Source organism: Phaethon aethereus (genome assembly GCF_964289735.1).
Source record: "Phaethon aethereus genome assembly, chromosome: 1".
Classification (NCBI taxonomy): Eukaryota; Metazoa; Chordata; class Aves; order Phaethontiformes; family Phaethontidae; genus Phaethon; species Phaethon aethereus.
The window spans coordinates 102150681-102174254 of record NC_138575.1 but is presented as its reverse complement, the minus strand read 5'-3'; the positions used below and the strand labels follow the sequence as shown (position 1 = coordinate 102174254).

At 36.5% G+C, this 23574-nt stretch overlaps 1 protein-coding gene across 1 annotated transcript in view; it reads right to left on the bottom strand.

The window, feature by feature from the left end:
* EPHA6 (EPH receptor A6) overlaps positions 1-23574 on the bottom strand; it is a gene marked incomplete at its 3' end in the record, with an annotated part of 529988 nt that overhangs the window by 474201 nt on the left and 32213 nt on the right. Inside the window, exon 2 of the mRNA XM_082011392.1 lies at positions 18350-18414. Within this exon, the coding sequence (XP_081867518.1) occupies positions 18350-18414 (65 nt within the window). The remainder of the gene's footprint in view (positions 1-18349; positions 18415-23574) is intronic.

Below are 23574 nucleotides of genomic sequence, written 5' to 3'. Positions count from 1 at the left end.
CAAAAGACATAGCTGTTAACCTACATTGCATACATATCTAGATCAAGGAGTTCCATCAGGTGTGGCAGATGCCATCTGCATCTATGCCAAGGTGTAGGTATGAAAGTCCTCCACTTTCAGATGGTGGCTAAGACATAAGTCTTCCTGTTCCTTCTGTATTCACTGGCAAGTGGTAAACTTTAGTCCCCTGTTTTCTTTAGTAAGTGAAAAAGAGCAGGGAAGTCCAGGAATGGTAAGAACTTTACATTTGTCTTTAATTTAAGGTCTCAAAATGTACTTTACTCTTTAAAAGGATTTTTTAAAATCCCAGGATTAAGAAAGTTGCCATCTCAAATATCATTTCAGTCAGCATTAGCTGTGGCATTATTTTAGACAAACTAAGTTTCTGAATAAAAGTATTCTTCTAATGTCATATTCCCAAAGGTAATGAAAGTAATTACAAATCATATCACACGAGGCTATGAACTTTACAGGACTGCGTTTCCTTTGCCATATGAACCACACAGTACCTAAAAACTGTTGAATTCCACTTCCAAGGAATGTAGTTGATGCAGAAATCAGAAATGCCATTTCAAATGCAACTATTTCTTTTAGCTAAAATTTAGAAGCTGTCCAGAAGCATCGCCCACCTGTCTTTTAATACTTATAAGCAAAATCTCAATAATATATTTTCATAATATTACAAGAAGACAAATTTAAAAATCATGTTTGCATATATAATCAAATATTTTGAACCTCTATGTATCCTGTGAATCAGCAAGATGTAGGTTGAAGCTGCATGCAATTATGACGTTTCCTTGAAGTGTCCACAGAACATTAAAATGCTAGGAAACTTTGGACTACAGTTTATATAAATGTTAAATCATTCTTGTACTGCTGTCAAAAACTGTCAAGTCTCAGTTTAAATTTCTCTTGGTTGTAAGTGAAGTATGGTGGCCACAGTAAGGTTGTTTTTTTTGCTTACTGGCAACTTATCACTAGTATTTAATTGATTAACTTTATAAAGAGAAGAAAAAGAGGGATATTGAAAAGAAAAAACTTTTCAATGGAACAGTTTAAGAGAACATTTTTCTGGGGCTGAAAACCCAAAAATCTTCCTAGGCTTCCTTCCTCTGTATAACGTAATGCAGCTGACTATAACCATGTATTATAGTCATTGCTATTATCCTATTTTTGACATTTTATTAAAAAACCCCTACAATTCATTACTCTTAGTAAATGTTCCTATGTCTAAATTTGTCTTCACTGAAGTTCTGTCTTTTTTCTGACTAACCCTAATTCTGCAGGCACAAAACATATGTGATGAAAATTTAAACTACTACTACTTACAACAATACTACACAAAAAAGGCATAAATATGATAGCAGTGAAAAACCTGTCTCAATACTCCATAAAGATTCAAGCTTTACTCTTATACAAAATTTATCCCATCACTTGTGATTAATTTGCTATCCCTAGTACCAGATTTTATTGTATATTCATAACTTCAAAATACATGCAGGAAGTTATATTACTCCAAGGGAGTCAAGAAATAAATAATCATAGATTATAAATGATCTATAGCTCAGGCAACCAGGTTGTAGACTCATGATGATTCCCATGAGGAAGGAATATTCAGATTAAAGCCATTGTGGTAACTCTTACCCTGTTATCCTGGCTATTCTGTAGCAGTCAAAGGAAATCCTTCACCCTTAGAAACAGTCTTCAGTATATAAATGAAAATAATTACGAAGAACAAAACATTTTCCCTCAGGAAATTTACTATGCTGACCCTAATGGGGAGAAAAAAAAAAAGTTGTCTCATCTTCATCAGATGCTGATCCTATACTGTGTGTAAACCAGCTGGGCTTGAGTTAAAGCCAAATTTCTGATAGCACTGCTACCTCAAATACATTACAGAGAATTTGATGTTTTACTGAGGTGGTTTGCTGCATGTTTGTCTCAACATACTACTATCTATTCCATAAAAGGCTCAGGATATAGAGTATTTGGCAGGTTAGTGTTTCTGGAAGAACTTCTCCATTGTATTTTTCTTTTTTCTCTTCAGAAATGTGCAAAATTTCAGCTTTCTTTTCTAACTGTTTTCTTGCATTTTATTTTTAGAGGTGAAGGGAAAAATGTCACAGCAAAACAGCCTTGGAATTTAAAGCTGAGTTAGGGCACTGAAAGGACAAATTCAAACACTGAGTTTTACTGATCTGCACAAGGCACAAAATAAATCCCAGAATGCACTGTAATCTCAAACCACGTAATTGTACAACTCAGTGCACCAGATCTAAGCACATACTAGAGGTGTGTATATCTATTTACACATATATATGTGTACATCTATAAAAAACAGACTGTCAAAGAAAGGTCATTAGGCTCTGGATTTATAGACTAAAAGCTGCTCATCCCCCCAGATAGAGACTCAGATAAAAGCAAGTATTTAAAATGGCTTTGTGGAGACACCTGCCTTCAAAGCCAGGGCACAGATCATGGTTTATTTAATAGCGCAGACATAATTCATTAGCTGTGCATGAAGTACCTGTCTTGAAGTTACATACAGACATCTCATTTGCTTCTAAGTGGTTTGAAAATACTAATTTGTGCTAGCTGCACAATGCAATTTTATACAAAGGCCTCAGAGCTTTTTCTACTGGAACTGGTATACCCACAGAAGCAATGCTGTGCAGAAACACAAGGAGAGTTTCTGAGAGCACTCAAGTGCTCCCTAGCTAACAAATCCTGCCCTTCCAGAGTGCCTGTTGTCTTGGATTTGGTGCCACACCGAAGTGGCTATACTATTTGTGGCTCAGGTGATACCTTCATTGGACTTCCATCTCTGCAGTTTTTCTCCAACGGGCAACGTAAACAGTGCTCCGAGTCCTTCATCTACAGCTGAAGCTCAGTGATCTTCATTGCCAGAAATCAAATACTGCATTAGATGGACTAGCAGCATGATCAGTTATGGCAACTCCTACACTTGATTTTATCCAAAGAAATACTAACATTTGAGTTTCAGTGAGGAAGAAAACAAAAACATGTGGAATTTCGTTACTTCTCATTAATTTCCCTTATGGATAAAATGTTCAGTATGGACCATGGGCTGTCTAATTGTGGGGCAGAAAGCTTGAAGTAAAATTACTTTGGGCAGTAAGAACAGAGGAAAATAAACTGAAACAAGAACAGAAAAGGTGAGAAAAATCTTGATGCAACCACATGGGCAGTGAAAGCAATTGCCCTTAGTTATTTTGTCATGGAATGCAAAGCTAAAGCTAATCCCCTTAGCCTTCCCATGTGAAAGTGGAATCCAAAACTAATCCTTTTATAGTAGCTATAACACATGAAATGGGGTGTTTAAACAAATCCCCTTAATCATCATAGCAAAAATCAGGGAGCTAAAGTCAATCCCCTTAACTATCCTACATGAAACAGGGAACCAAAGTAATCTCCTTAGTTATGCTAGTGTTAATAATGAACTCTATCAACCTTTTAAACTATTTTGATATAAAATTATTAAAATCCTTCTGACATACCAAGAGCAAATGTGAGTATGCAATAACATCTATGGTACAGTAAGTTGAACATTACTAGCCAAATTTTATGGCATAAATTACATGTCTAATGCTCACCACTTCATGACTTACTAGTCATAAGCATAATGCAAGAATATCTATGTATCTGTTAACTGAGAGGCAAAACAAAACTCTTCCTTAAGAAAAATTCAGAAATTGGGAGTACTCCTTATAGTGTGGAAAGCTGATGAAAAGTACTAACAGACATGCGAAGAAATCACTGAACAAGGCCATATTAAGCATATGACCACATTATTTAGCTATTGTGTCTGCTAACTTAAACGTTGTTACTTTTTTTTTTACTTACTCTACAGTATGCCCATTTCTTTAACACTACTAGTCAATTCCAAAGAAACATTAATAGACTTCTTAAAATAACTGTCGTTACTTGAATTCATACATATTTGTTCCATCTAGTGATAGCCTTGTTTGGGAGACTTTATTGGTTCTGTTTTTCTAAACAGATCTGGTTAACAAGAGCTTTCCCTAACATTATAATACCCAGAGGCAGGTTTACTTCCACCTTCATCTTGTCTCAGTGTGTTCACTGTAAAACTTTTTGTTGTTTCTGAAAAAACCCACGGGATCATTAAGCCCCCAGAAATACAAAATGAAATCTGTACCATTTTGACCGAGTGAGACCATTCATTTCTGTTCGTTTCACAGAATCCCAGAATCATTAAGGTTGGAAAAGACCTTTAAGATCATCAAGTCCCACCATCAACCTGACACCACCATGCCCACTAAACCATGTCCCAAAGTGCCACGTCTACATGTTTTTTGAACACTTCCAGTGATGGTGACTCCACCACCTCCCTGGGCAGTCTGTTCCAATGCTTGACCACTCTCTCCGTAAAGAAATTTTTCCTAATATCTAATCTAAACCTCCCCTGGTGCAACTTGAGGCTATTTCCTCTCATCCTATCACTGGTTACTTGGGAGAAGAGACCAACACCCACCTCACCACAACCCCCTTTCAGGTAGTTGTAGAGAGCGAGAAGGTCTCCCCTCAGCCTCCTCTTCTCCAGACTGAACAACCCCAGTTCCCTCAGCTGCTCCTCATAAGACTTGTGCTCCAGACCCCTCACCAGCTTCGTTGCCCTTCTCTGGACACGCTCCAGCACCTCAGCATCCTTCTTGTAGTGAGGGGCCCAAAACTGAACACAGTATTCGAGGTGTGGCCTCACCAGTGCCAAGTACAGGGGCACGATCACTTCCCTACTCCTGCTAGCCACACTGTTTCTGATACAGGCCAGGATACTGTTGGCCGCCTTGGCCACCTGGGCACACTGCCAGCTCATGTTCAGCCGGCTGTCAAGCAGCACCCCCAGGTCCTTTTCCAACAGGCAGCTCTCCAGCCACTCCTCCCCAAGCCTGTATGGGCGTTGCCTGGGGTTGTGAGCCAAGTGCAGGACCTGGCACTTGGCCTTATTAAATCTCATACAATTAAGAGGTTATATGCTATAAAATTCAAGGTTATATGCTTGTCTTAATAAAACAAAACAAAACTTCAGCTAGGACACCTGCATTCTTCAAATGTTCTACATCTCAACAGAATTTGTGATCTTTCAATTTATTTCTGCAGGTCACATATTATGTTTTAAACTCTTAGGAATGCATTCTTTTGATTAAATACAATAGAGGAGGATTATCTTCTTAAAACTGAAATATAGTTATAAATTATTATTCATAAACATCTGGATTTTCTATTCCATTTCTGTTCTTTTTTTTTTCTCCACAGAATTGTGATCATTAAAAATAATTGTTTCCTTATTAGCGGTTAATAAATATATCTACAAACTATCTATTTTCCACTTTTTGAAGTAGGTTATTAGGACTACATGAAAAGTATCCAATTCTGCTTGCAAAAATACATAATCCATGTAGTAAAGCCCTCTGTACTCACTTGGATCCCTTTACAAGGTATGAACGTTAAATCATGTGTACAAATTACTGTGTAAAGTGTCTCTTCTTAAATCTGAAGTTTTCAATTCTTTATATTTTGGACTAGCAATTGCTGCAGACTTTAAATGTTAACTGTTCCACAGAGAAGAATTTTCAAGGTCAAGCGTTGTACTAGAGGTTTAGAGACAGGCTTCTACTGGCAGAGAGAGCAAAGCAGAGATGAATTTCTTCAAGACCACACTTTCAGTCCAGATGGAGTAATTTTTTCGGTAGGGTCAGGCCTAGTTTTACTACTCCAACATTTAAGACAGGGCCAGAATCTCATCTCAGCCCTGAGTTCATGGAAGACTTGTCTCACAGACAGCAGGTGGGATCACTGCAAAGCAGCAAGGAGGAGGTTAATAGGCAAAGAGTGTGCACAATCCAACACTACTCTACTACTGCTTCTTGGCTGTCTTTTAGCTAGCAAGACTCATAGCCTATATGTCTACTTGTTTTTAGCATGAATACATGGACAAAGAAGGACACGTCACAGAGGAAGTTGGTAAAACAGGGACTTTTTAGCAGAAGATAAAATACAGACAAAGGAAAAAGAAATGGAGCAAGGAAAAGCAGGGAGAAAACTGTCTCTACCTAAAAGGAAGAAAATCAAATGTATTAAGCCCCTGAATACTGCATCTAACATGAAGATTGCAGACAATGTCAAAATAGTAGGGATAGAGTCCTTCTTGTCCCACATTTTCTCAAAAAGAAATGGAAAGGTCTGTCTCAGCACCGCAAGGGAAAAAACTCTGGGACACAGAGCAGTATTTAATTGTGCCCAAACTGTTCCTAATTGCTGTACTAAGCAATTCTGGGTGAGAATTCCAGCGGAACAGAAAAACTGTTTGTATGCAGCCTTTCCGTCCTTACAACTGTTAAAACTGTTGGTACCCACGTTACCTCTCATAATTTAAAGCACCATCAGAACATAAATTATTTACTGCAATTTGCAAAGGGGACTATGTGTGTACTTAAGTATTTAAAAGAGGCTTAGAGAATGCTTTAAGCTTGCAGATTTCATGATATTTTTCTGTAAATTCAAAAATTCATTCAATGTATTTAAACATCTGTAAGAAGTTCCAAAGTAAAGTTGGTTTTGTTGGGTTTTTTTTAACTTCCTTTGACTTCCTTCCTTCCTTTGAGAATGTTAATTTTAAGTAAAGCCTTCCAATATAAGGTCAGGCTACTGCAAATTCTTAAGAATATATGAATTCTTTTGTTTTCATTATTCACAGAAGATCCATATTAAAAAATAAATTATTCTTGTCACAAAAATTATAAAAAGAAAGCAGCAGTTTGCCTAGAGTTTCCCTCAATTACTGAACACAGCACATGAGTAAAAAGCAGCAACTGCTCGTGAGAACAGTGAAACATTCTTGTGCTGCTGCCACTTTTACCTTTTTCTCTTGGGAAAAAAATATTTTTGTGGCTTTGAACAATCTGGAGAGATTGCTTTCCAGAATACTGAGATATTTATCAACTACTTAATCATTTATTAGACCATTTCCTAAGCACACAGGAATTCCAACAGGTATTTCCCATGAGTTCAGTGTAGCGGTTCTTAAGTCTCTGAAAATACAATGGTTCAGATAGAGATATTCAGTATGCACCTGGTATTTCCAGAAATACTGCTTTTTTCGACCCAGTATGTTTTCCTTCTCAAAATATGAATCTTTCTCTACAGAAAAAAAAAAGGCAAGAATGTGTTCATTTTCACTAAATTATACTCTCTTTTTTTTTTTTTTCTCCTTACTTTTGGTAAGCCAAAGTATTGTAAGTTTCTGAACGCATGACATCAATGTGCAACCTGAAAAGAATTAAAAGCTGTTTTTCATGCACTGGATACACAGATGTGCCACCCATGTATGGTCATCTTATTTATCTTAATTTCCAACCAACGTATTTTTGAAACAACAATACAGGATTTACCGTACATTTTGTGGGGCTGCACAACTGAAAGTTAAATGTTTACTGTGCTCCACTACTTATAATGTTTCTCATACCTACAATGAGAAACATAACAGAAAATAAAAATAGTGCTACTGCCACTCTGTGCCCTCTTTTGTTATATAATATACAACATACACTGAAAAATAATCAACTTTCTTTATAATTATAGTATATTTTATAATATATATAGTATAATATATAATTATAGTGCACTATAATTAAAGTATATGTGATACACAAGATACATTAAAATCAGTATCATAAGGAAATGAAGTAGATAGTTTCTGGGCACTGAATACATGAACTGGTTTTAACCAAAGCACAAACAAACTTCTTTAAGGACAAAAAGTTGATATTTTAAATAGCACTTCCCTGCATCAAGGATTACAAGACTGCCTGGTTTCCTTTTTCTTTACTATGTTCCCGATGCTATTCAAGTGATTTAAAAAAAAAACCCAAAAAAACAGTCTTTAATGTCATGAAAGCATATAGACAAGTAAGAAAGCAAAGAGTATTTGGTGTGAGGAGGGAGTCAGAGAAGTTAGATCTTGGGCAAGAAAAAGCCCAACTCATTAAAGGTCACATCATTAAGTTGATACACTTGAATGTCAGCTATGTGGCTTCAACATGGATTTTACTCTGCCTTGGTATGTTTTATGTTAAATACTTGAATAGTCATGGAGGATGAAATGGAGATGACAAGACTCTACAGTGACATCCTAGTAAGAGGTCATCTGCCTAGAAAGCCAACCAGTAAGAAAAATGCTTCTGCTTCACAGATGGCCCATAGTTCCAGTTACATACAAGAAATATTGCCTTTACTAGGCAAAATTTGTATACAATTGTATACATTTGTACAATTTGTATACAATTGTATACATTTATATACAATACCAAATTAAATTAAACAGGAATGGAAAAATAATGAAAAAAGTACATGCAACATTACTATCATAAAGTTCAGATTTTACTATTTAATACACTAAAACCACAATAAATTGCTTTTGGTTGAGCAGTTTAGGGTCTACTTCTATTGCTTTACTATTACAGATTACTATTTAAGTACATAGTTGTTCTGTACTGAACCATTCAAATACGTTTATAACCTTCCTTCATTAGATCTGCTTTCCTACAAGTGGTTTGTGGGTTTTTTTTAATCTACAGCGAATTATATCTCATTGTTTAGTCTACGAATGCTTTAGGTCTGTGACTGCACAGTGGCAAGAACAAATGGGCCCAAATGTGTTTGCGATATCCAAATAAGAACATGACAGCATATTTTGCCAGTAACTATCCTCCGTGGAATCTATAATTAGATGTTCCACACAAAACCAAACGACAAATAATCAAGAAAAAAAAAGAGATGACAAATAATATCTCTTCTTCACAGTGCCTAGCACATTTTATGAATTTAACCCTTTCAGATGGAACACGCTTTGTTAACCCTGAAACCACCCAGTAGATACTCAAGTTCCCAGCACAGTCATAGGTAATTCTGTGGCCAGGGTTTTCAGGTTACATATGTAAGCAGATTAAGATTTTTGCCATTTTAATGGGAAATACAGGCAAAAACAAAAATTCAGGCATGCACCAAATTACTTAGACATTGACAGTCCCAGGGACATATAGTTTCCAAGAAAACCCATTATGTTTCTAAAAGAAACATGGAAAATTGACTCCCACAGGCAAGTAATCTCATATTAGCAACAGCAATTCCTTTAGAAAAGCTTTCCTAGATATTTAACTATATCTTGGATATACCTAATTGTTTAATCCATGCAGATGGAAATTAACCTCAAAAAAAAAAAAACCCCTCAACTTACCTTTTCCCTCATACAACATCTTCACCGTCAAAAAGAGTCCTAAATATGGCATTGCCGAGCATGGTGTCTGATTATGTCCAAATTACAGCTCAAATACGTGACTTCAAATGTTTTTATTAATGTCATCTCTGTAAATTCTCCATATTGTGTGAAAATCTGATTAGCCTCCTTCTTTTTTCTTTATCCCCCTTAAATGTTCTGACAGCTAAATCCCTACCTTCTATTAAACTTGGTATTAAAACCACAGCATCTGTGACACCTCTGAAATCCTGCTGGTGAGCTTTCAGAGATGTAACTACATATCTTTATTGCAGTTTAACTGCTGTATTAGAGGGAAGAATTTATACTTAGGGATGCATTTTGTCTCAAAAATATCCTCAGTTCTTAGTTAAAACTTTGCTTCTTGTTATGTCTGCAACATATATCCACATGGCTGAAGTTCTCTGTTCCACAGACTATTCAGAGGATGCCCAGGTGGCCAAGGAGTCCAACAGCATCCTGGCCTGTATCAGAAATGGTGTGGCCAGCAGGAGTAAGGAAATGATCGTGCCCCTGTACTCGGCACTGGTGAGGCCGCACCTCGAATCCTGTGTTCAGTTTTGGGCCCCTCACTACAAGAAGGATGTTGAGGTGCTGGAGCGTGTCCAAAGAAGGGCAACGAAGCTGGCGAGAGGTCTGGAACACATGTCTTATGAGGAGCAGCTGAGGGAACTGGGGTTGTTCAGTCTGGAGAAGAGGAGGCTGAGGGGAGACCTTCTCGCTCTCTGCAACTACCTGAAAGGGGCTTGTGGCGAGGTGGGTGTTGGTCTCTTCTCCCAAGTAACCAGCGATAGAATGAGAGGAAATGGCCTCAGGTTGCGCCAGGGGAGGTTTAGACTAGATATTAGGAAAAATTTCTTCGCTGAGAGAGTGGTCAAGCACTGGAACAGGCTGCCCAGGGAAGTGGTCACCATCACTGGAGGTATTTAAAAGATGTGTAGATACGGCACTTCGGAATGAGGCTTAGTGGTGTCCTTTGCAATGTCAGGTTTACGGTTGGATGCAATGATCTTCAAGGTCTTTTCCCACCTAAACAATTCTTTGATTTGCTTGGAATAAAAGTGAAACACCTTCAGATAGAAGTCTTTTTCTGCTTTTACATTTTTTCCTGTTGACTTTCACACAAATTTAATTTTAATTATGTTTACTAGGTCTGTCTGGGATACAGTTAATTTTCTTTTCAGTTGTCCATATGGTGCTGTGTTTTAGACTGGTGACCAAAACAGTGCTGATAACACATCAGTGTTTTAGCTGTTGCTGAACAGTGCTTGCACAGTGTCAAGGCCTTCTCTGCGTTTCTCTCTTTGCCCTCTCAAGGAGCAGGCTAGGGGTGAGCAAGAGGGGGGGAGGAGACAGAGACTGACGAAAGGGATGTTCCATCTCATACAATGTCATGCTCAGCAATCAAGCTGAGGAGGTGGGGGGGGTAGTTTTTTAAAAGCAGGCATTGCTTGGAGACTGGGTGCGCATCGGTCTGCTCGTGGGAGGTGGTGTAAGTGCCTTTGCATCACTTTTACCCCCACTTACTAAACTGTCTTTATCTTGACCCACAAGTTTTTGCCCTTCTAACTTTCTCCCCCATCCCCCCCCCCCTCCCTAGGCGGGAGTGAGCAAGCAGCTGGGCAGGGACGTAGCTGCTGGCTGGGGTCAATCCACCACAATATGCCGTATTAAGCAGCAGAGGATGTCTTTGAGCTATGATGCCTTGTTCACTAAGTCAGAGTTCTCCAACCACGCAGCAGACCAGGAACCAATAAATATAATTAGATTTCTTACTTCTGGTTTTAAATGCCCTAAAGTATCTTATTCACCCCACAAATCCTGACCTTAAGCTATGTTTAGAAAGATGGTTTAGTGAACACAACTGTGTTGTGTTCGCTGTGACCTTTTTCAGCCATTATACTGGGTGTCACATGATGTGTGATTAAAAGTAGTTTACAATATGCAAACACAGATTACAGAGACTAGGAAGTACCATCATACATGGTATAGTCATAAAGCATCATAAATATCATATTTTAGCTATAAAAATGAAACATTGTTAAGGTTTTTCTGATGAGACTTTTCAAAGTTAAGTTGTTTGCTAAGTATTTAGAACACAAAAGTCACACAGAATGATATCAATATTTTGGTCAGGAACACTCATTGAAGGATGATGTATATTTACATATCTAGGAGTGGAAATACCACTTTTACCTAACAGGTAGATTACTATGTGGTATAACACTGCAGTTCTGGAAGGCAATTATGAGTCACTGTGAGAACCAGCTGAACATGAGCTCCCAATACTATTACTGTAATGAGAAAGCCTACAGGGATCTCTTTGATGGCTAAACAGTAGGAGAATAGTAAAGTGGCATGATGATTTGTAACTGTAGAAAATAATGAAAATGACTGTAAATTCCACATACTCATGTTCTTATTTTCAGAAAAGAACAACCACACAATGATTTGAACTTCGGAGAGGGAGGAGGAGGAGCAACGAAGGACTTCCTTGATTTAGATACAGTATGAGGCTGAGAAGGAAGACTCAGACAGTAGGAATGCTTTTTTAAACAGTGATCTAATTAATTAATGGAACAAATTACCAAGGGAAATTATGGTTTCTTGATATCTTTTAAGAAGATATACTTCAGTGAAATACTTGCTACTGAGTAAATGCAATGGCGAGGCTTGAAATCTTACAGCTTCTCATATAAGGGTGATCTGATGAGTTGTTCCTCGTAGTCACAAGTATCTCTTGAGATTGGATTTGCAATTTTGTATGTTTACAAATACATGTAACTTATCTGGCTTCTACTTCATAGTCAAATCCAAATGACTGGCAACTACAGTGAGGAGAATTTGCATTTCTTTCATGATATAATCTGTACTATTTATTTGTTATCTTTTGTAAAATGTAGTTCTCTGCTTGTAGATAATATGAAATGCAGAGCTAAATTGTGGACACTCATAGACATATCTACCATAAACTCTCTACCTTTTTCTTATAATTGCCACACTGCTACCTGAGCATGTTTAATGCACTAACCTCACTTTCTGTGTGTGTATTCATGATTTCACTATGCACAGCTTAGTCTTGTATCTCAGATATTGTTTTACTTGCTTATCTTGCTCTTTTACCGATTTCACATTACTTGCTCTGTTCTCTCTTGTTTATCTTTTCCCCACCTTAATACTCCTTCTTACTTTATTGTGTGTTTGCGCCTAAAGCTGAACCTGTTATTTGTACTGTAATTTCACACAGAAAAGTCATACTGCCTTTCTTTCTTTGTTGCTTTCTTTAAGTCAACTTTCTCAGCTAACTTCTTACACTGTTTTCTACTCTTTATGCATCCAATGACTTTGTATAGGAGAGAGCTACTTTTTTTGCCAATTGTTTTGTTTATTAATAGTTGTAATAAAGGAAGGGGCCTAAGCTTCTCTCTCTTTCTTTAGAAGTGTTTTGTTTTTATGTGATTTCAAAGGAAATTATGAGAATTCTAAAAAATATTCCATCTACTTAAGAAAATCAATAGTTAAAAATCTTAAGTATTGTATAAGAATGTCCTAAAACACATTGGTCAACCACCTTCAGGGATATCAGTTAAATGAAGGTGAAGATGGATGCAGCTACACTGAAAGAAATGTTTGCACATTGGCACTGGAAAACCTCGATATCATCTCTCATTACAACATGAAAAAACCAGTAGTGAGTACTGGTGACAAACAGTACTAAGCCACTCAGAAACATGTTACCATAAACTACTGAAATAGCTGATTATAGCTAAGCTGATAAAAAAAGAAGGAGCTAAAAATTGAGTTGTTGACTGATGCATTTACTGTAAAACAATTATTTTAACAGAGAGAGTAAAATAATCAGTCTGTTAGGAAAAAACAAAAATCAGTACTTTGACAAGTCCAGTCTCAACAAACTCATAACAGAAAAAAACTGTTTATTAGTGCGAGTTATTAGAAAAAGATCTCCCAAAGAAAGAAGATATTCAAAACAGAATTACTTCTCTGGATAAATCAATAGGAAAATTGCCAATTGACAAGGAAGCTGTTGAAATAACTGCAGGAACTGGGATTAAAATAGTTTCATCACTCACACAGCTGTCAAATAATTTAGAGGACTTCTAGTAGGCTCTTCACTGCTGAGGCTATACATTTTGCCTACTATGACAAGTCAAGGTAGCTTGTACAAGCACCTTCCACACGTAAATAATTTCTCACAGCTTTGTGTTATGAGTCACCATGCCCTTCTTTCACACTAATTTTAAAATGTTTTTAGAGTTTATGAGTTGGCTACACACAAGTTAAAATTTAGATTAATGTTAGAAGCAGAGTATTTTTTAATGATTAATTTTTTTCTTCAAATAAGAACATTTTATTCCAAATTAACAGTGGCAAAGTAGATTCAGCTCAAGCAAAATAAGGTATTCTTAGAGTTAAGTAGGGGTACTTATGGTATAAGCTTATCAGGAATAGACAGGACCTTATGACAAGAGCCTCCAAACCATAGCTCATGAGCAAACTTTGCTCACAAAATTGTGTTACATTACTTAATGCAATGGGAAATAAATAATATTTTTTTAAAAAGTTACATTAAAGTCAGATGGAAAAATCCCAACAACTGGAGTTGCCCAAGGTACATTATTTTATTAATATTACTGCTAATGGATAAGTGAAGGTTGTGGATCACTACATTTCAGTTAGGATTTCAGGTTTTTTCCTTTCCTCCCTAATTTTCAAAATCTTATTAACCACTTAAACAGTGCTTAATTCCCTAGAAAAAACCTGCCCTTCTAACAATCACAGCACCACAGGCTGTAATGAGAAAACCTAAGAAAAATTATCCTCTCCCCAAGGTCAGCAAACTGACTTCAGCTGGAACCCTGGATAATGGTACACATGAACTCAGCTGGCCTGCCCACTAGCTCACATTCACATCTTCCTTTGAAACCTATGAAGGGGTTCCTTCCCATTTTTTGTGCTAATCCAAAAAAACTTGTTCTGCATTTTCAAGGTTATGGAGTGACAGTTTGTTCAGTGAAGATCTACTTTCATTCCATAGCACATGCTTTTTCATATATCAATCGGTCATTTTGAACTATAGCCCAAAGAACAGAGGAAGTATCGGATGTGTGCATTATTAAAGTAGAAATTTTAGACAGCCCATCACTGAGAAGCTAAATTGGAACTCAGTCAACAAAAGCTGATTCTATTGACCTCAAAGATATTAATGTTTTACGCTGCATTTTTATAACTCTAAGCACTTAATTTATTACCTGTTCAAAATACAAGGAAAAAATCCGACAAGCAAATAAAGAAAACACATTTGTAAGAAAAACTATCATATTCTCATGCTGCAGGAAGATTGCACAAATAACTGGGAAGAAAATGAAAAAATAAAATCACATATTATATTACCAAGGAATGCATAACACAGTTGTGCACGAGTCATCTTTGCAGCCAAATGATCAGATTGCACACAAATGCCATGTACAAAACTACTGTGTTGTATCTTTACTTGTGTGGGTAGGTACCTCTAGAGGTTACCAAAACTGCTGAAAACTTGCAAACATTATGTTAGGAATATACTATAAATAAAAAGTCTGGGAGGTGAAGGTTAACGTTCTGCAAATTCTAAAAGAATACCTCCTAATTTTTTCTCCTACTTCACCCTAGCCTGTTAGTTTAAAATCTCTGAGGCATACTCTGTATTACCCAAATCCCAAGCATTATTATTTCAGTTGCTATTTAGTTTAATAGAAACGTTCTTTGTGACTATGTCAGTAAATTAATGACTTCTGTTAATGTCACAGTCTCAAGAAAACCTATCATCCCATCCTCCTAACTGCAAAAATGTTCATCAGAGCAGTAATTATGTGTCAATGACATTTTTTTTTTTACACACGTAAACACCCCACACACCCTTATTTTTTTGAGGGAAAAAAAAGTTTGATTAAAGTAACATGTAAGAGTTACGTGGTATCTGAACAAAAAAAAAATCTATCAAAAGCACAAACAACCCAAAACCTTTCACTGTCCTCCAGGAAAAGGGAAAATAGTGATGTGCCCATCATGGGACAAAATAGGTTCTTATTTCTGCAGCAATAATCTCAATCACACCAGTAATTATGCCATATCTCTCCTAACATAATTCAGAATAAGTAACTCACATTAGATAACACTGTGGACATAAAACAACATCTCTGATGTTTGTGCAATATTTAGGAAAACAACAGTTTTACTGTTCTTCACTAAATCAGTAAGTATAATAGGAGTTATGAGCTGACCCCAAAAGCACTATTTTACCTTATATTTTAATAGGAATCAAGTAATAACATGGACTTTGGCCTTTTGTTGCAGAGACTGTATACAAAAGTGACATTAAGAGGAATACAAACGTCATATTCTGTTAATTACAAAAGCACTTGTAAGCTCAATTTTCTTCTTACCTTCGTGTAAGGTACAGGATCCCAGAATAACTTAAATAGAGACAGTTTAGAAATACATTACAATTTCATTTTTAATGTTAGTGTCTTTAACATTTTATAAGCCAATGTAACTTTTCATGTAATTTATGCAATTTTTCAGTATGTTCAAGTATCTAAACCAAAATGTACATTTGGTATATTTTAATGACGTTTGACAGAATGATGCTAACTCTGAAAAATCAGCAAACATCGATTTTAATCAGCAGTTCTGCACAACTCTGAGTCACAGAAATAACTCTCATTTCATATAAGTCATTTGTCTCCACTGTTTATTTTGGGGGTTTATTTGTTTGTTCCTTGTTACTGCACCATTTCAGAGGTGCAGCATTGCCACTAGGTCCTACTGCTCACAGCAACCTTTCCTGGAATGTTGACCTAAGGCATTTTCCTTCATTCCGCTGTGAGAAATGGAGGACCTTGTTCGTCTGCATATCCAGTCATCTCCGACTGTATGTGACCAGTATCTTACAGTCTCTTTCTTCACGCTTTTCCAAATCATGTATTCTCAACTGTATAACTTCCCAAAAGTTTGTTCAAAAGCTTCTTTGTTGTGGTGCACATGAATCTTTATCCCATTTACAGCTTAGATTAATGCATCAACAGACATATCTTCTTCCTGAGTTAACAGTACATACACATTTCTCTTAACTACTTCTCCATACTTAATTTATCTGATTCCTGTCACAGTTTTCACTCTAGCCTTTTCTGCCTATTTTATGTCCCAGGAAGCCTTATTCTGTATGTTTTCTTCATGCTACAACCGCTTCTCTCCCACATATTTACTCTAGCTACTCTTCTTAAAAAAACAAATTGTACTTATTTGGGAAATTCTCTAATTGAATCGCAAGTACTGACTCACATATAAACTTCTTACATTCTACTAAGTGCTGCCAATTCTTAAAACACAGCAAAGGTCCTAAGACACCTAAAAAGCTCAATATGCTGCAAAACTAATGTTAAGGATATGTAGGACCAACCAAACCAGATATGTTGCAATAGCTATGTTTTAAATCACCTTCGAGTGCAGGTGTTTTTGTGCTTGTGGTTATTGCTATTGGAGTAACTAAAGCTTTTAAAAATTTACAGAATAACTGAAATTGTATCTTGTGTGCTTTCCAAATGCCAGCCTCCCTGTTCAATTCAATGCAGATCATCACAAAACTAGAGCAAAAAATTCCTCGCTGTATTTTCTTATCGTGGTATATGACAGTATTTTCTTTGTCTAGGATTTCTGAAGGAAATAAAACTTTCAGAATTGTAACTCAGATTGCATGAGACTGCATACAAAATGTAAAACACAGAAGTATCTGTAACAGACTGAAATTATGTCTAGGAATACATCGAACTGGGAAACCCCGAAAAACAGTAATCCAAACAGTTGAAAATAGGCTGAGATTAAGAAATGTCACATTGCCTGAAATCCCTGAGGGCAGAGACAGAGGGCATTTTATAAAAATGGATTGTTAAGCTGTTTGAGGATAGACAATTTCTACTTCCTTCTGGAACTGATCACAAGAAATAACTAAAAATGAAACACGATTTTTCACTCAGAAAAACAGTATTTTCTGAGCTCATTTCAGAGAAGCAAGTAATTATATGCCTCATACACAAGAATTAAGAGATAATGCCAGCTAATATAAAAATAAGTGATATACAATATGTACAGTGATATCAGGACTAGAAGCTGATACAGTAAGTGTTAAATGCTCCAGTATATTCTATCTTAATTAAAAAGTGAAACTACAAATGCCTCTGATACGCTGTTACATGCATTAGCTGGGTGGAAAGAAAAGATGGGTTTTGGAAGTGTAGCCACTGGCAAAGCACTGATGGTTGAACTTCAAAGAGTAAAAATGCTCCTCTTCCCCACGCTCACCTGGCCACATCATCTCTAAGTATACCAGACACCTCTAACATGCTGGTGCCCTGTACGCAATGTTAAGTGCCTCCTGGCAATCTGTACTAACAGTACAGTGAACCTGTCTAAGACAGTAAACTGGAATAGCGAACTTTAATCTAGAATGGTCAGTGCAGGAAAAAAAAAAACCCTATTTAAATATTTTCTCTAAATGTTTTAACTGGTTTAATGACTTTAACATATTTATCATGTTTTCTGACTTAGCTAACCAGATACCATTTTACCAGATGCTAAAGTCCATATTAATCCTCACTTAAATCATGTAAGTTTTGTTTCAAGTTATAAATTTGAAAATTATTTTTCCTTTTATTCCACCAAAAATGTAGTCCTCCTCCAGCACAGGAATTTTTAATATGGAACTTTATGATGTGTAACAGTTAGAATCAGATTTAAAGAAGGATGGATTCTTAACACTCAGAAAAGCGAGAGAAGGGCATGATAATGTGTACTCATGTCCTCCTCGCATCTAGTATCCCTACTTACAACACAGACTGCACCAGTCCTGAGAACAACTAAAAGCTTTCTGACAAGTTTATACTGCAAGAATATCCACCCAAGTATAATAGCCATTCACTTCCAAAGTGTCAGAATGCCAAAATCATGACAATAAAACCAAAATGGTGAGTTACTTACCCCATTTAAAGGAAATGTTTTCCATCCTAGTTCTCCAAGGGCAGCTGTAGTATCAAGTAACACAACTGAAAATGGAAAAAGAAATGGTATGTTTCCAGTATTGTTTGGATCAGACATATACAACATAGTAAAGTATTAAGCTGGTATGAATTGAACTAGCCATATTAGCCAGGTACATCTGCTTAATGGTATAAAGGCAATTAAAATGTTGGAGTATGAATAAAAACAGAATCTAAACATTTAGGCTTTCACGGCTTACATTTCATTATCAAATGTCTTAGAAGATATAACTCATACAAAACCTAAATCTTTTGCAGAAATCACTGCCAAATCACAATACACTACCAATGCTTAATCATTAAAGGGTGCCTGAATAAGCATGCACATTTCTGCAATCCCTTGCCTGGAAATCTAGAAAGTCTGCATGTGGACTTCAGCATTAAAGCTAATAAAATAAAGAAAAACAGAGTATCAAAAGTAAGACGTTTATAAAAAAAAACATAATCTTCCCAGAAACAGAGTTATATAATATACAAATTGTACAATTCAGAAAGAACACAGAAAGACTAACAACTTTAGAGTTGGTATTTTAGCTGGAATGTCACAGTGCTGAAAGCTGCTACATATATTTTGCATCACTTCTGTCATATTCATTTTATTTTTTTAACATACCACAGGATGTGCATTGTTGTACTTGCATATTACAAAATGTTTCTGCATTATTTTAATATGTTAAATTACATTAGCTTCCTCTTTCCCCGTCCTTTCACTAAGAATACAAAAAGTATACAGAACACAGCTCACAGTGATAAGGAAGCTGACCGTAAACTAAATATTTAGTACATGAGACATTGTACCTACATGTACTACTGCCCTCTAATGGAATTTTTCATTTGACCCTCTAATTAAGAAATGTAAATTAGGATTTAAACATAAAACTAAGTATTGTATAGGGCAGTTTATTTTAATTATCAGGTTGGAGTGTTTTGAACACTCAGTTCCTCCTTACAGCCCACAAATTCCAGTTCTTCTTTGGATGGTTAAATGATGGAGAAAAATGAAGCTACTAGTCTGGAACATGACACAGCTATGCATAAGTTTGGGGGGTTCATGCTGTTGCACACTATCTTCCACCTCTTATCTGTCAAATAATCATTGTACAGCTATCTATAATGTGTTTCTGTAAAGCAGTACAGCAGCAGAAGCCAGGTCATGGCTTTTTTTGCCTTACGGAAAAGGCCCATTGGCATGGAAACTGTATGAACTCGCCAGCTTATTAGGGGAAACTTAACCTAGCATCTTCCTTTGTCTTTTGTATTACTGACAATCAGAGTTCCTCTATATTTGAATGTATGTTGACTTTTAACCTGAAACTGAAAGCGTCTTACCAGGAAATTTACGGTCAGGTAACAAGCTCAACATTAACCAAATAAAAGTTTAATGATTTAGTTGAAGAAACCAATGACATTTTAAAAAGGATATTCAACAAAGAGGAGTATTCCGCTCCCTACTTCACCACTTCACCAATTTATGAAGCTCTGTGAATAACTTCAAGATAAATTACACATTTTTTTACAAGCCCTATTTTACTTCAAAAAAATTGAATCACTGTCCCCACGGAGACTATCGCTGCCTTCTGCTTACTGAAAAAGCTGTGACTTACAGCTGTGATAGTATTTTCTATTTGCATCAGGCTACCATATACTTGCTGAAGACTCAGAAAAGCGTCTTCCCATTTGGCCAGTGATGCAGCAGTTTCCTGTGTAAACCTTCAAGTTATAAAGTATAAAAAAACTAAGCCACAGGTTATACATGTTTCCTTTTTATAGAGGAGACCAAATGCTCAGCTGGTTTCTGAGAATATTTAAGTTCATCTTAGGAGTTTGTTTCCTTCTCTCCATCTCTCCTCCCCTCCTCTCTCCACCCAGCAAACATGGACTATTTGTAAATATACTTGGTTTTCAGCTAAGGTTGTATCTTGCTACTTATCAAGTCTTATTCTGATGATATTTTAATTCTTTTATACAGAATTAAATAAATAATCAAATGAAAAAGACTATATGTTACTGCTAAACCTATGGATCTGCAGGCAGAAATTAACTCTTTCTACAGACAGCATCGGGGCTTGAAGTGCCATTTCAGCTTTACAATTTTTGTGGTAGCAGGACCATGAGTTAATAAACATCATCCAGGTATTCAAAACTAATACTTACATGGACCAAGCCCCAAAGTACAGGAAGAAAAACTAATTCATTTCTTCAGTGAAGCCTGAATTAATTAATTTCTTGCCTGAAGTAATCAAGTACTACTTGAAAGCTTAAAGCTATACATTAAAAAAAAATTAAAAACTAGAGTAAACTCATCACTGAAAGTATGCCAAGTTTAAATTTAGTTGAACCATAATCTAATATTATTTCTTGTATATGTTTACCAAATGGTCTCCATCAAATAACTAAGTTGTGATAAAATACAATTTTTGATATATTTTACATACCAAGCCTCTTGTATGCTCACATGTGCTTACTCATAGCCACCAAATCTGTTAGAATCTCAAACTGGGGAATTCAAACAACTAAACAACTACTAAAGAGAATTATAATGCTATCACCTTCAGAGTCAGAAATTAAAATCATCACAATTAAAAGACTGCCTTTCCAACAGTACGTCTACTACATAACATAAAATAATTATCAATTAAAAATGTGCAAATGCTGGCAGATCAAGTAAATATTATGTTTATGGCAAAGAAATACAAACACCAGTAAGGCCGTGAAATCAACAGGGCCAGTTATACAAATGAGGACACGGATAAAGTAATAAAATCCTCACACACTTCAGTGATTTGGAGATATCTACATGATAGACTTCAGCGTGGGACAGAGATACCCAAGCTATCTTTAAACGAGGTAATTAAGCGGCAGTCTATCCCCAGCAGCACAGACCTGATGGCAGACAAATCTGCACTGCCAAGAAGCTTCCAACTCATGGCTCCTTGGCAGAAAATTCCCTCTGCCAAAGAAATACAGACTAAGAAGTTTGCCCGCATCTATATGTCTGAATTACATACAGGAATGAACGCTCCTCCTCCGATGGCAGAATAGTGAAAGTCTCTAAAGAACTGGAAATTCACACGCAAAAAGACAAAAAAAGAGATGGTGGGTTTATTGTTTTTACGTTTTTACTAACGTATGATTCTTAAAATAAGAAAAATCCCTAAAAAGTTAATGGAACCAGGAAGCTATATTTACTGACCCTTGTTCCTATGTTTACTTATTTATACTCCTGTATATGCCTTAAAAAGTCCCACTCCTCTTAAATGAGACTACATGCAAAGTGGCCATTACGGATAAGCCATTAACTGCCAGCATAAGCAAAAGCATGTGTCTGGAACTACTGCAGTTAATGTTTATGAAAAAACCTATAAATAAATTGGTTGCAACTGAGCAATGTTATTGACATTTTTGACATCCAACCTCCACTTGTAGCAGCCAGTTTTTTGAGATGACATAGAGTATAAAACTTGCAGAACAAACAACAGTGAAAGAGCGTAGGTCTGCCATTACAAAGCTGTGTCACGATTCAAAATGAACTCAGAGATCCTTTAAAAAGAACTTAGATTTAGCACATGCATATCCTTCCTTAAATAATTGAGCTAGGGATACTGCCACTTGCCCAACAATAATACACAGACTTAAACATACAGCTGTAAACCTATTGTTTTAGTTAACTGCACAGTTGATACTTAGAATTTAAAACTGTTTAGATTTGTTTTCCAGTACATGCTTTAATAGATATTACATTATTATAGCTCATTATGCCATACTGAGCTTCAGTTTCCTTTTTTTTTTTTTTTTTTGGACATATGTTACTATTATTAGACTTTACAATTGAAATTAATATTTTCAGAGATTTTTTGCCCGGTCCTGAGGGAACTGTTTTATTTAAAATTATGATAAGCAGAGCTCCGAGGACTGACAGTGGAGTTTTAATTCTAATTCCAAAATACTGTTCTGAAGATGAACTCTACAATTGTCTATACAACCAAGGAAAAAGCCTTCCAAGCATTCGTTTCACCACTTTCTTTTCTTCTCTTCTTTCTTTACACATCTCCAGACAGTCTGACCTAACGGTTTTAAATGAATAAAGGATTTTGGACAACTTCATGGAATCATAGTCCGACAACAGAATAGGCCATCAGATCACCCAGTTTGATCTCCCGCTCACTGAGGACTAACACAGTTCTCTCTTACCTCTATAGTGGGTTAAGCCAAAGATTTGCAAGGAAAATAGAACAACAAACAGACATTAATTTCTTAAGACAACACTAGTAACTCAGGGAGCTGTAGAAAAATACCAGTGCGGAAAAACTCCCAAGAAAAAATGCCGTAACTCAGAAGATGACGACTTGGCAAGGCTGCAGAAGCTCACTCCCAGACACCCCACCCAGCTGACAAGTGCTGGGCCGGCCGAGACTCGCCAGGTGCCTGCGCTGGGAGCGAGGAGCATTTGCTGCCCAGCTTGGCAGCACGTTTGCCCTATTCGTCTGCTCTGTGGCTTAGCCAGCAAACACACACCATGCATGCAGGGGCTACGGAGGTCCTGTGTGTGGAATCTCCCATCTGCAGCGGGTAAAAGATGCCCGAATGAAAGATGGGAAGTTTCAGTATCTTCCAGAAGCATAGGCATCATGACAGATGACACCCAGAAAGAGGCAAAACTGGCACTTTTCTTTTTCTCTGAGAACTCACTTATTGACTGAAATCAGTTTATAAGACAAACAAACTGAGCTTCTAAAGTCTCTCACTTCCAGCCCTCAAGAGAGCTGTTGCTTTCTTCTGAACTGTCTGCACTTATTTTCAGGTTTTATGGCTTTTTCATTTTTAAAAATAGGATCACCTGCAGTATTCTGAAATCATTCCTTGTAACAATATATATCAAGATACAGAACCCTGCCTATTTTTATATCCTGTTTATACATCCAAGGACACATTAGCCTATTTTTTACTGCAGCGTTGCACTCCAGTTATTAGTCCATCAAGATCACTGGCCTTTACAGAATCACTCCTTTTCATCATTATTTTTCAGTTTGGGTTACATTTTTGTTCTTGAATGCACAAAGATCCATTTGTTTATATTAAAACAAGTTTTACTTTTAACGGCTGACCTTTACTAAGTGATAAAGGCTGTTCCTTGTCTGCACATCCTCTTTGTTTCTTTACTTACTA